The 15,053-nt window shown below is 44.6% G+C and overlaps 1 protein-coding gene across 1 annotated transcript; it reads left to right on the top strand.

Moving 5' to 3' along the window:
- Nucleotides 1–2,844: 2,844 nt before the first annotated feature.
- On the top strand, nt 2,845–12,919 carry LOC130239194 (uncharacterized). Its single transcript, XM_056470249.1, has 2 exons — nt 2,845–3,781; nt 12,343–12,919. Exon 1 carries the CDS (start codon nt 2,882–2,884, stop codon nt 3,776–3,778), a length of 897 nt encoding a protein of 298 aa, XP_056326224.1. The 5' UTR covers nt 2,845–2,881; the 3' UTR covers nt 3,779–3,781; nt 12,343–12,919.
- Nucleotides 12,920–15,053: the final 2,134 nt, after the last annotated feature.

Here is a 15,053-nt window from a genome sequence, read left to right as displayed (position 1 = left end):
CTATATTATTGATATGATCACCAGTGATCTAGCGGCTGCAGATCACTGGTAAACATGCAGATCGCTAAAGAACTACAAATCCGCTGTTATATGGACTACATATCCTGTCATGCACCGCTCACACACACATATTCCGAGTTTCCATTGATTACACACTCACACAGATGGGAGCTCAAAGATAAGATTACAAGGACTATTTAAAGAGCACACACACACACACACACACACACACACACACACACATACATACATCGTGCTGAGTCTTGTTTTACTGTATTTGTTACATTACAACACGTTTTCTTTGCCTTGGCTGGTTGTGTTTTGACCCTCGCTTTGTTTTGTTTGTTTACGTTGCTTGTTGCCTGTACTGACCATTTGCCTGTTTAATGACCACGACTTTGTATTGCCCGTATACTGTACATCTTTGACCCTGTTTGCCGTTGCCTGCCTGACAATTCTTGAATAAACCCTGCATTTGGATCCACACCTCTGTTGTCAGCGTCCTTCACATTACAATTATTTTATATTTTCATGTTTTTCATGTCTAGAACTGTAAACAGTTTTCTGGAGCTCAGTTATCAAACTACATAGATTGTCAACACTCTCTCAATAGGTAAATAATTTCTTTCTTAGTTACGCTTTTAATTTAGTTTTTTTATTTTAACAGAACATGCAGATGTGATCAGCTCACTGTTCAGCAAAGAATGTTGAATTTAAGATCAATATCACTGTTGATTATTATACTTTCAAAACACACACACACACAATGAAAATGCATTTATTCATGTAAATGGTCATTTATTAAGAGTTAATTCTTTTTATAATGATTGTTACTTTATTATAATAATGGCCTTTATGTGTCTCTTATATTAAGAGTTACTTTTAATAATGACTGGTACTGTATTATTATATAGACCCTTCTGTATCTGCATGTACTGTAAAAATATCTGTTAAATAACAATTTCTGTATTTTGTATTTTTTTGTTTATTTACGGTTGTGAATTGCATTATGGGATGCCGTTCTCTGCTCTGTAGACTTTTCATGTTGAAAATTCAACCCTACAGTTTAACAAAGTGACTTTTATTGATATTTTAGTCATTTGAAATAATATAACGTTTAAGAAATAATTCAGAGAGAAATAAGTCTGTAAAATAACAGAAAATGACAGACAATATATCACCTTAAACGATTAAACATGTTAGTAAAAGCCACTTTTTCCAACTTTTTAAGTTAAAAGTTGTCAAAAGAAACATTAATAACTAATAATGCAATTCAAAAGCATAAATAATAATAGAATAAAAACATGAATCACAAAATTTGGAAAATTTACAGATATTTTTTACAGTGTGGGATTTTTTTTGATTAACCCTTATTACCTGTAGTGTATGAGTGTGTGTGTGTGAATGAGAGAGTGTGTGGGTTTTTTCATTCAGTTCATTCTGCTGTGGCAACCCTTGATAAAGCAGGCAATAATCTGAAGAAGAGTGAATGAGAGTGAGTGCATTTATAACACAATTATCATCAGTTATTCTATATCTCACTTTCAAAACAGCTCCAACAAAAGGCTCTGATTAACAGCAAAAAAAGTTCAACTATTGTTACAAGCCTAAAAACAAAACTAAAATTAGGTAGCCTACTGTTTATATACAAAAGGATAAATTTATCCGGTAACACTTTATAATAACTACACACGATTAATCATTTATTAAGCATTAGCAAGTAGTGAATTCATTATCTGTTAAGCATTAAAGGGCACCTATGGTGAAAAAACAACTTTTTAAGCTGTTTGGACGGACATATGCGCACTCTTTTTGCACACAAATGTGACAGGATACAGGTTAATCTCCACTGCTGTATGGATATCTGTTATGTTAATAAATGCTTTAATATCTCAACTTCATCCAGTTTTGTGACCTAATCTAAAGTGAGGACTATTTATGCTTTATAAATCCCTTATAAATGACAATTAAAGACTCAGTTAAATTCTAAACAGGAAAAATGACATTATTCATTTCTTTTCGTTTAAAGATACACAAATGAAACTTTACTTCAAATGAAAAATAAATCTTTGCAACCTTATCTAAAATAAAATAACTGTAGAGTTTAAACATTGCATCTTATTATATTGTTAAATTATTATATTGTTGTTGTTGTTTTGTCCAGTTTTATGTCGTATTTTGACACTCCTGTTATTTGGCAATGTCATTTTTTTTTAGAAAAGTTTGCAAAGATTATTGTTCATTTGATTCTGAGCCTTTAATTGTCATTTATAAGGGATTTATAAAGCATAAATAGTCCTCACTTTAGATCAGGTCACAAAATTGCATGAAGTTGAGTTAATAAAGCATTTATTAAAATATTAGTTAACTATTAGTATATGCCTGAATAATAAGATATATAAATGTTGATTTCAATAGTTTATTAATCATTTACTAACTCATTCTGAATTATCCTAAAAACCCTCAACTACTCTTAAATACAATTGGTTTGTAAATAATGCAATACTTAATTTAGTATGAAAAATAAATCCTTAACTAAGTATGAAAGTACAAGTATTAAGCACAAATACTCGGCGTATGCTCGAGTGACGTCACTGTCACCGGATGGTAGCTTCGCTGCATTTGTTTGGAGTTTATATTCGCAATTTACATTTTTATCATAAAATACCTCCTCATTCACTAAATATTTATCTCTCCTACTTGGGGTGAACAATCCCTTAACACACTCATACAAACAAATCTACTTTTAAACGTTCTGTCTCTCGAGCATCCGCCTGGTGTTTGTAGCTTTAGCCTGCTAGCACCGCTGGTCAGCTAAAGCTACCGACCTCTTTCACTCACTTATTTTCTCACTTACTGGCTTTGCTCTTCACCTTGTACAATGTCGCTTGCGTGTCTGTCCTTGAGTGCAGGAAAAGCATCGATGGAGGCGATGGAGCTGGAGCTGGAAGCAGTGGAGTCCCAGATTCGCTCGCTGGAGACGAAGGGAGAGGGCATCAGGGCTATGCTCTTAACCCGTTCTCGCTCGTCTGAGGTAAGTGTTCGATACAACGACAATCCTCCTGCTTCCTCAACCCCGTGTGCTTCTCTGTCCAGGCCCAGCGCACCGAGAACGCGGTTCGCCCAGGCGTCGTTCACGCCGACACCCGGCTACCACGGCCCCTGGGTGCAGCCGCGTAAGGTGCTTACCTGGTCCCGGGGCAGAACGTCTCCTCCTCCGGTGTTCGAGATCCCCACGGACAACCGCTTCACCCCTCTCCGCGAGACGGGTCACGATGTGGCCATCATTGGCGACTCAATCGTGTGCCACGTCCGCTCCGCTTCCTCCAAAAGTAACAAAGTACGCACTTTCTGCTTCCCTGGTGCCCGAGTTAAGAATATTTCTGCACAGATACCTACTATCCTGAGCGCTGCCGAGAGCCTCGGTGCCGTCGTCCTCCACGTGGGGACAAACGACACCGGGCTCCGGCAGACGGAGATCCTGAAGAAGGACTTCATGAGCCTGATCGAGACGGTTCGACGCACCTTGCCCGCCACACAGATCATCAATTCTGGACTGCTTCCTACCTACCGCCAAGGAAATGAAAGGTTCAGTAGACTTTTTGCTCTGAATGAATGGCTATTAACATGGTGTGAAGAACAGAAATTGCTCTTTGCCAATAACTGGAATCTTTTCTGGAAGCGTCCTAGGCTTTTCCGTGCTGACGGGCTGCACCCCAGTCGAGCTGGAGCTGAACTTCTGTCGGACAACATCTCCAGAACACTTCGCTCTATCTGACTAGTAAGTAAAAACTCACAAAATTCACAATTTAGCCATACAGAGTCCCACATAAATAACAGTAATGCATACCTAGCTGACCCCATAGAGACTGTGTCTGTTCCTCGCATTATTAGATCAAGAAACAAACGTACTGTGTGCTCCAGAAATAATCTATTAAGAATTAAACCAGAAAAACCACTAAAAAGTGAAAATACAAATTTCATGAAGCTTGGTCTCCTAAACATCAGGTCACTAGCACCTAAAGCACTTATCATAAATGAAATAATAACAGATAACAATCTTAATGCACTCTGTCTCACTGAAACCTGACTGAAACAAAATGACTATATTAGTTTAAATGGAGCAACTCCTCCAGGATTCTTATATAAACATGAGGCTCGTCAAACTGGTCGTGGTGGTGGAGTTGCGTCAATCTTTAGTGATATTCTTAATGTTAATCAGAGAAACAGACTTATGTTTAGCTCCTTTGAAGTATTAGTGCTTAATGTTATCCTTCCAAACACTATGCAAAAACCTATGTTATCTCTCACTCTAATCACCATAAATAGACCCCCAGGACCCTATGTCAATTTTCTAAAAGAGTTTTCTGATTTTATTTCTGACTTACTAGTTAAAACTGATAAAATACTAATTGTAGGAGACTTTAACATCCACATAGATGTTAGGATGTTACGACACATTAGGGCTCGCGTTTATGGACTTACTGCTCTCACTAGGAATAAAGCAAAATGTTATTGGTCCAACCCATCGCCTAAAGCATACATTAGATCTAATTCTGTCTTATGGAATTGAGGTCATTGATGTAGACATTATACCACAAAGTGATGATATTACAGACCACTACCTCTTACTATATAAGCTGTGTTTACCTGAAATTAGCAGATCCGCTCCAATGTATCGTCCTAGTAGAACTATTGTTCCATCCACCAAAGATGAATTTATAAATAACTTACCTGATCTTTCTCTACTTCGAAATGCACCCGCAAACGCAAATGACCTTGATGTAGTAACCAGCAGTATGGATGCCATCTTTACTAGCACTCTAAATACTGTGGCACCCATCAAACTAAAAAAGGCTAGAGAGAATAAAACTACACCATGGTATAATAGTCATACCTGCGCTCTCAAAACAGCAACCCGTGCCCTGGAACGTAAATGGAAAAAACTAATTTAGAAGTCTTTAGAATTGCATACAAAGACAGTATGTCCACCTATAGGAGGGCTTTAAAATCTGCCGGGGCTGAGCACCTCCGCAAACTGATAGAAAATAATCATAACAATCCTAGATTCTTATTTAACACCATTGCTAAATTAACAAATAATCGGTCATCTTTGGAACAAAACGTTCCACTGCAAATTAGTAGTGATGACTTCATGAATTTTTTCAGTGATAAAATAGAAGGCTTTAGACAGAAAATAGGAGATATTAAACTTTCTGCACCGCCTTATACTTCAGATCCAGTAAACACGCCACTGAATCTAAATAACCTACAGTGCTTTAAAATCATAGAACAGGAAGAGCTAGACAAAATTACAAATAGCTCTAAATCAGCTACGTGTATATTGGACCCAATTCCAACAAAGTTACTGAAAGAATTGCTACCTGTTATAGGAGAACCTCTTCTTAACATTATCAACTCTTCTTTATCTTTAGGCCATGTTCCAAATCCTTATAGGTTAGCTGTTATTAAACCTATTATTAAGAAACTGGATCCCAGCAACTTAGCTAATTATAGGCCTATTTCAAATCTTCCATTTATGTCTAAAATACTAGAAAAAGTTGTTTCTGCTCAATTATGCTCCTTTCTGCAGACAAACAATGTTTTTGAAGTGTTTCAGTCAGGTTTCAGAGCTCATCACAGTACAGAAACTGCATTAGTGAAAATAACCAACGATTTACTCTTAGCTGCTGACCAAGGGTGCATCTCGCTATTAGTTCTACTCGATCCTAGTGTGGCATTTGACACCATTGACCATGGTATCCTTATTAATCGCTTAAAGTCTACAGGTGTCCAGGGACAGGCCCTACAATGGTTTAAGTCATACTTATCTGACCGTTACCAGTTTGTGAATATTAATGGACAGCCTTCACAAATCAGCCCAGTAAAATACGGGGTGCCTCAAGGATCAGTTTTAGGCCCTTTGCTGTTTACAATATACATGCTACCCCTGGGAGACATTATTAGAAGACATGGGATCAGCTTTCACTGCTATGCAGATGATACTCAATTATATATTTCAACTAAACCTGACGAGACGTCTAAACTGTCCAAGCTAACTGAGTGTATTAAAGATGTTAAAGACTGGATGACCAACAATTATCTTCTCTTAAACTCAGACAAAACAGAATTATTACTTATTGGGCCTAAATCCTGTACACAGCAGATCTCACAACTCGACCTACAATTAGAGGGATACAAAGTTAGCGTTAGCTCTACTATAAAAGATCTGGGTGTCATATTAGACAGCAATTTAACTTTTGAAAACCATATATCCCATGTCACAAAAACTGCTTTCTTTCATCTGAGAAATATCACATCACACCAATTTTATCCTCCTTACACTGGCTGCCTGTCAAGTTTCGTATTGAATTTAAAATATTGCTTCTTACATATAAAGCTTTAAATAATCTAGCTCCTGTTTCCCCTTCGGATGGGGAACTCCAGTGCTATGTGGAAACTTCCACTATGGGGATTTCGTCAGAATCCAATCATCTGAAAGAGTATAAAAACGGGCCAATGAAATGCCAATGAGTTGGCAGCGTCAGCGTGCACAGCTGGCATCAATGACAATCAGTCATGCTATAAAGACGCAGCCAGTGCCATGCTCGACATCCTTTTCGCTTTCAGAGCCTTTCACGAAGCTTCTGAGAGAGTCTTTGAGGGTATCTCCAACCTGTGTCTACAGAGAGAGATCGAGAAGCAGCTTCTCCCGGTCCAGAGCGCGTATACGCAGTGGCAGATGGTCGAGCTGGGTATTTCTCCCTTGCCTGGCGTCCTTTGGGTCCGGTCCTCCTAGAGCGGTTTGTATATAGGAAAAAAGCTTTCCTAAAAGAGCAACACGGTCGTGCAGCGCGTCTTTTTCAAGACGTCACTCCGACCGTGCGTTTCTGGATGCGGTGGTTTCCTATCCCCGGATGATGGGCACGAGCACAGCGTTTCATGTCTGGGGGTCCAGCATGTTAATGCGGTGCTCGCGGGCAGTGCATGCCATCACTGATGTCATGTCTGTTGCGCAGTTAAGATCGCGGCTCGCTCTTGCAAAAGAGCCACCCACCCCAGTTGTCCCCCGCACTGCGGTTGGCACTCGGGCAGATCTGAGGGTTTGGTCGCTCTCTCACCTGATGACACTGGGGGTCAGATGTCCATCGCTGCATCGGAGGATGGGCTGTCATTGTCTGATGAGGATGCGAGCCCGCTCGCTCCCTCCCTCCGGGGTGGAGAGTGCGGCGTTAGCATCTAAAAAGCAGACGTGATGGCCGTGCTTTCTCGGGCTGCTTCGGCCGTGGGTCTGGTGATGGTTTATCCCCCAGCCCCGTGGCCGGACCGACTAGATGGGTGTGATGTGGAGGATATAAGGAGGCAAGACCTTCAAAGCCTCCCGTCCCCTTCTTCCCAGAAGTGCACAGTAAACTCACGCTGTCCTGAGGGCACTTTTTTCTGCCCGATCTGCGTGCGCTTCCATCCTCACCATCCTTGGAGGTTGGGCTGTCAAGGTCTGACGAGGATTCGAACCCGCTCGCTCCCTCCGGGACTTTGAGCGTGGCATCGAATCCAGAAGCAGACTTTGCGGCTGTGCTTCCCCAGGCTGCTTCGGCCGTGGCTCTGGAGATGGTTTATCCCCCAGCCCCGCGGCCGGACCGATTAGAGGGGTGTGATGTGGAGGATGAAGGCAAGACCTTCTAAGCCTCCCCATCCCCTTCTTCCTGGATGGGCACAGTAGGCTCACACAGTGTGCTGCGTGCGCCTTCCCCCTCACCATGCATGCTATGGCCACCTACCAGCGCTACCAAGCGCAGGCGCTGGCCCGGCTGCGCGAGGATGGTTCTGACCCAGGACTGAGCATGCGCTCCGCACCGCAACCGACTATGCTCTTACAAAAAAAAAAGTCGGCTGTGTGTGCCCTGGGAAGGACGATGATCACATCCGTGATCCAGGAATGCCACCTCAGGCTAAACCTGGTGATGTGCGTGACGTTAACAAAGTTCGCTTTCTTAACTCACCCATATCCCAGGCTGGCCTGTTCGGCGACACTGGCGGTGAATTCGCCCAGGAATTCACGCTGGTGATAGAGCAGTCGGAGGCGATGGGCGAGGTCTCTATCGGCGGGATTGTATGACCGCTCCCCACCGCAGAGCCATCCACATCCACTGCTTTTTCGCCGAGGACGCCCGCCCGCAGCTTTGCTTCGCCGCCCCCGCCTGCGCATCCGGCCACGCGGCTGCGCCGAGCATCGCGCAGGCAACCAGCGTCCCCCGCCCAGGGCGCCGCTAAGTTCAGTAAAACGGACCGCGAAGCGTCCCTGAGGCGGGCCATCTGGAGAGGAGGGAATTTGCTCTTTCCCCGCTGGAGGGCGGGGCACGTTATTTAAAGGCGTAAAAAAAAAAAAAAAAAAAAAAACGCCATCAAAATCCTCAGTGAAAGAGCACTTTTCCCCTCCTCCGGATGTGACAGCCCGAACACTGCCAGTCTGGGACGCTATGCCTTCCAGCTCGCAGGATCGGTGCATTTCGCCAATGGCTCATGGAGCGCGAGAGAACGGTCGCCTTTCTCTCCACTCCCAGCCCCTCTCCTGGAGTTTGAGTGCGAGACGAGAACATCTCTCCTGCTCTCCTGTGGGACCCCAGCGCTCCCCGGATAAGCCCACTCACTCCACGCTGCCCCGCCGCTGGCACGTCAGCGATCGTGCGGGTGGGACCATTTGCGGGGGCTCTGCCTGCCTGGTTGGCGTGGGCCAGCCCATCGCAATGGCTCATCCATACGACCAGACTCGGCTATGCGATTCAGTTCGCGAAACGGCCTCCCAGGTTCACGGGCGACCAGGGTCAGTCCTGCGTCCGCCCCTGTCTTGCGAGAGGAGATTGCTGTCCTCCTGGCGAAGGATGCAATCGAGCCGGCCCTCCAGCCGAGATGGAGCGCAGGTTTTACAGCCCGCACTTCATCGTGCCCAAAAAAAGAGCGGTGGGCTATGGCCAATCCTATATCTGCACATTTTGAACCGCTGCCTTCACAGGCTGCGCTCCGGAATGCTTACGCAGATGAGCATCACGCGATGCGTTCGTCCTCAGGATTGGTTTGCAGCAATAGATCTGAAGGACGCGTATTTTCATATCTCCACACTTCCACGCCACCGGCAGTTTCTGCGGTTTGCGTTTGAAGGTCGAGCATGGCAATACAAGGTCCTCCCCTTCGGGCTCTCTCTGTCTCCGCGAGTTTTCACCAAGCTCGCGGAGGGTGCCCTCGCGCCCCTTCGGCTTGCCGGTATCTGCACGCTCAATTATTTCGATGACTGGCTGATTTTTAGCCCACTCTCAGGAGCAATTGATTATGCACAGAGACAAGGTGCTCCGGCACCTCCGCCCGTTGGGGTTTCAGGTCAACCGAGAAAAGAGCAAGCTCGCCCCCGTGCAGAGCATCTCCTTTCTCGGGTTGGAGCTGTACTCGATCACTATGGAGGTAATGCTGAACTGTCTGAGAGAGTTCGACAGGAAAAAAAGTGGTCCCCCTGAAATTATTTCAGAGGCTCCTGGGGCATATGGCATCCGTAGCCGCGGCCACGCCGCTCGGATTGCTCCATATGAGACCACTACAGCATTGGCTTCACGATCGGGTCCCCAGACGCGCATGGCACGCGGGCACACACCGAGTGACTGTCACTGCGCTGTGTCACCGCACCCGCACCCCTGGAAAGGACCCCTCCTTCCTACGGGCCAGTGTTACGCATGACTCCACCCCGAGTCATGCGTAAGTATGCACTCCCCCCAGTGAGCCTACTCGCGCAGTTTCTGTGCAAGGTCAGGGAGGACGAAGGGCAGGTCTTGCTAGTTGCGCCCCTGGCCCAACCGGACCTGGATATCAGAACTCTCCCTCCTCGCGACGCCCCCCCTGGCGAGTCCCTTTGAGAGAGGACCTACTCTCTCAGGGACAGGGCACCATCTGGCACCCTCACTTAGTTCTGTGGAACCTCCACGTGGGGTCCATAAGACGCGACGAGGAAGACTTAGGTAACCTACCGGTGGCGGTCGTTAATACCATCACTCAGGCTAGTGCACCCTCTACGAGGCATGCCTACGCCCTGGAGTGGAGTCTATTCACTGAGTGGTGCGCTTCTCGCCGAGAAGACCCCCGATCTTGCCAGATCAGTGTTGTGCTTTCTTTCCTTCAGGACAGGTGGAGCGAAGGCTGTCGCGCTCCACACTGAGGGTTCACGTGGCCACCATCTCCGCTCATCATGATGCGTGGATGGCGGCACCGTGGGGAGGCATAACCTCATCATCCAGTTCCTCAGAGGTGCGAGGCGGATGTTTTCCCCCGCCCCCCTCTCATACCCTCTTGAGATCTCGCGGTAGTGCTACGAGCCTACGTGGGGATCCCTTCGAACCACTTGACTCAGTATCCTTGAGATTTCTGTCCTTGAAGACAGCTCTGCTGGTCGTGTTGGCATCGGTTAAGAGGGTTAGGTACGTGGAGGCATTTTCGGTCAGTGACTCGTGCCTGGAATTCGGGCCGGCCTACTCTCACGTTGTCCTGAGACCCCGGCCCGGCTATGTGCCCAAGGTTCCTACCACGCCGTTTAAGAATCAGGTAGTGAGCCTGCAAGCGCTGCCCGCGGAGGAGGCAGACCCAGCCCTTTCATTGTTGTGTCCTGTTCGCGCTTTGCGAATATATGTGGACCACACTCAGAGCCTTAGATCCTCTGACCAGCTCTTTGTTGAGGTTGGCCCACTGGATAGTGGATGCCATCTCCCTCGCCTTTGGGCCAGGGTGAGCCGTGTCCCCCGGGGGTGAGAGCGCACTCCACTACGGAGCATCGCATCCTCCTGGGCGTTAGCACGCGGCGCCTCTCTGACAGACATTTGTAGAGCTACGGGTTGGGTGACACCCAATACATTTGCAAGGTTACAATCTGCGAGTGGAGCCGGTTTCCTCAAGGGTATTAGGCAACCCTTGGTGATTGAGGAAACGCTTCGGTTGAGGTGTCAAAACATGCTTGCTGCGCCACTCTCCCTAACCCGGAGATACGTGCGCTTTTTCAGCTTTGTCATTTTAGTTCCCCATTTCTTTGGCGAACCCTGCAGAGTTCCTCCGAGGCCCCCAGCACCTGACTCAGCGGAGGAGTCAGGTGTTGGCCCGTTACGTTGTCTGCATGCCCGCTGGTCAGCCCGCGTTCTGGGTATAGGTGCCTGCTATGTGTGATCCCCGCTGGCGATCCCACACGTTCACTCAGCCACGGTATAGTCCCCCCTTCTAGGGCAGGCTCGTGTCTTCCCTCCCCGCTAACCATCCTTATGCAAGGACTCCCCATCTCTGGGCTAGTCCATAGGTTGTCACCAGGTCTCCCCTCTGGGTAACAGGTGAGCTCCGCAGCGTCCTCCCTATCGGGACTGAACGCTTTCCCAACGTACTGTCGTATCAAAACCTATTTTACCGGGTTATTGCGACTCCCGAAAAACATAACTGTTCTGAACAGGTAAGTGAGGGCCAGGGGACACGTTGGAAGACTGTGTCTCGGGGCGTTGTAGGTGCGCTCGCTCTACTGCGTGGCACACCCTTCGCCAGGGACGCAGTAAGGTTCTTTCGTTGTGGCGTTTTCCATAGATTTCCCCATAGTGGAAGTTTCCACATAGCATTGGAGTTCCCCATCCGAAGGGGAACGCTACGGTTACTAAATTAACCCTTCGTTCCCCGAGGGGGGGAACGGAAATGCTATGTTCCTTCGCCACAACGATTGTCCCTTAGCTGTTGAGCGTGAAAGTCTCTTCAGCTAGAAAAGGACGTCGAGCATGGCACTGGCTGCGTCTTTATAGCATGACTGATTGTCATTGATGCCAGCTGTGCACGCTGACGCTGCCAACTCATTGGCATTTCATTGGCCCGTTTTTATACTCTTTCAGATGATTGGATTCTGACGAAATCCCCATAGTGGAAGTTTCCACATAGCATTTCCGTTCCCCCCCTCAGGGAACGAAGGGTTACTTTAGTAACCGTAGCGTTATCTAACCAATCTTCTGTCTCGCTACAATGCAACTCGCTCTTTAAGGTCTCAAAACTTAGGGTTTCTGGTAGTACCTAGAATAGCAAAGTTGAGTAAAGGAGGTCGAGCCTTCTCATTTATAGCTCCTAAACTCTGGAATAGCCTTCCTGATAACGTCCGAGGCTCAGACACACTTTCCCAATTCAAAACTAGATTAAAGACCTATCTGTTCAGTAAAGCATACACTTAGTGCACCACTTAGGGGGCTTCCACACAGGATCTGCATCTTGTTGATATACACTGTGAACATCAGCTACGCTAATTATTTTCTTTATTCTCCATTTCCACCTGGGGATACTCTTCCCGAGGCCCTCAGACTATGCAGAGTCACTGATTCGATCCAAGACCAACGACGAGATGATCCCAAGGTTTCCATATCCTGGACCAGGCCGAATCCTGAGCAGCTACTGTGATGGTCATGGAAGAGTGGAGAACATGAGACTGATTCCTGTGATGCTCCAGAGACAGACGAGTCTTCGCTGAGGCCAGCTTCCAGCCTCCGCCACTGAGACTGCAGCTCTGCACAAGACGTTTGGCCAGCGGAGAAATTAAAATGATTGTGCCCAACTGAGCCTGGTTTCTCTCAAGGTTTTTTTTTTCTTCACTTCTGCCATTAGTGAAGTTTTTTTCCCTCTCCGTTGTCGCCACTGGCTTGCATGGTTCAGGATCTATAGAGCTGCGCATCGTTGGATTTGCTCTTCAATATTTGGACTCTCAGTAGTGATTATTAAACCACACTGAACTGAGCTAAACTGATCTGAACTTAAACACTACAAACTGAACTACACTGTTCCTATTTACTGTGACCTTTTATGTGAAGCTGCTTTGACACAATCTACATTGTATAAGCGCTATACAAATAAAGGTTAATTGAATTGAATTGAATATATAGGTGCTTATAAGTCAAGAATACAGCATTTGTAGCTGGAATTATAAAATGCTTACTAACGTTTATTAATGTTGAGTTAATGCTTAACAAATACTGAATTCACTAGATGCTAATGCTTAGTAAATGAATTATAGTGTGTAGTTATTATAAAGTGTTACCATTTATCCTTATTTATCCTTATTTAAGGCAAAAATAATAAAAGAAATAAAAGGTTTTTTATACTGTATTATGTTTTTGTAAATGGATGATATGGTTGCTCAGTGATCAGCACTGTTGCCTCACAGCAGGAAGGTTGCTGGTTCGAGTCCCGACTGGGTCAGTTGGCATTTCTGTGTGGAGTTTGCATGTTCTTTCCATGTTCATGTAAGTTTCCTCTGGGTGCTCCGGTTTCCCCCACAGTGCAAAGACATGCGCTATAAGTGAATTGAATAAACTAAATTGTTCGTAGTGTGGATGTATGAATGTTTCCTACTACTGGCTTGCAGCTGGAAGAGCACATACTAGGCTGAAGGAAAACTAATGAATTAATATATTTGAAGACACCTTTACATCAATTGTTTCAATTATAAATGGAAAACTTTCAAAAATCCAAAGCCTTACAGAATTTTTTGGTTTATTTTTTGTTTACAGAAAGCATTTTTTAAAATATGACACAATATGGAAGAAAAATGTACTATTTCTTTTTTTGTGCCCACTTGGAATTCTGCTGAGAACCAGTGATTTAAAAAAAAAAAAACATTAGCACTGACCATTTCATTCTGCCTTTGTCAGAAACAATAAACCGCCTAGCTAATAATGATCGACAGAGATGCTAATGCTTTCTTTTTCAGAAAATTCGATTTGACAAGTTGCTGAGAGAGTTTAGCACAGTGGGGCAAAGGTCAAATCTCAGCGCTAAATCTACGCCACAAAATATTATACATCAGACACGATGATGACAACATTACACTTCATTAGAGTTCCCATGATCCTTCAGTGCACTCAGGGCGACCGGGTTGTGTTTGTGTTGCAGAGCGGAGAATCTCTAAAAACAATGTTCTCAGGATCCGAAATATGTAGCTTTGTTGTGATATCTCACTTCATGTTTTTTTTGCCATCTGAGTTTATTTCATGTTGTGTTTAGGAATAATATTTAAACTGAGCACATGTCAGCCTCCAGGGAAACATAAACTCTGACAAATGTCAAAGCACAGCGGGAGAGAGATAGAACAAAGCGTGAAAAAGTAAAATATATTGTTTTATGTTATGTTTTGGTCTATTTAAATCTATGTATGTGTTTATTTAGTGTTTCTGTTGTAAATCACAACTCCTTCACTGGGCCAAGTGCACTTGCACAGTGTTTAAATCAGATTCAGCACACACAAAACCACACAAGAAGTGTTCAAATAATGAGAGAAATGAGAGTGAAGTTAATTAATTGCGAACGTATTATGTTATTGGTCTCCGAGTGGACATTATACACAAAATCGCATTAGCTCTTAAGTACAACAGAACTGATCCACACATGCATAATGTATGAATCTCTGCCAGACTGCATAGAGCACTTCCATCTAGTGCTTTATCTCTCTGTTTGCTCCTGTCTGATCTGCTTTTACTGGCTCAAGATTCACTGTGCTATTTATGAGATGCTTCGAAAGCATTTCTAAAATAACACAGCTCCTCAGACTTAAATGTGAAATTACATTTCATAGAGAGCATGTTTTCTACAAATTGGGAAATCCTGTCAGACTCTTGACTTGCTGGTTTTAATGGAAAAATAAGCTGTGGAGTTGTGTATTTACTATTGTGCAGTAAAGAACCTTTATTATACAAGTTTGTATAATAAGCTAAGTTTATATGAATGGTATTGGTATGAAAAGTGATTTTAATTGCCTTATGATTGCAGTTTTATAAAGATAGAGAGAACAAAAGAGGGTCTTTTTGTCCAACTAAACAATTCTTTTGACCTTCGCATGCATTGTGAACTAAAGACTTCTTAAAAAATGGAATGCTCTGATAATTGATTTCTTTTTATCTAAGGTCATATGAAAATGATTCCCTCTGCTAACAGTGAAAATCGCTTCTGTGTCTATTATCAAAGAGAGGGACAAGAGAACCGCTTGCTGAATTGCTTTTTTTCCTGCTCTAACC

Source organism: Danio aesculapii, chromosome 13, assembly GCF_903798145.1.
Source record: "Danio aesculapii chromosome 13, fDanAes4.1, whole genome shotgun sequence".
Classification (NCBI taxonomy): domain Eukaryota; kingdom Metazoa; phylum Chordata; class Actinopteri; order Cypriniformes; family Danionidae; genus Danio; species Danio aesculapii.
Note: the sequence above shows the minus strand (reverse complement) of the source record. Positions and strands in the feature narration are given on the sequence as shown.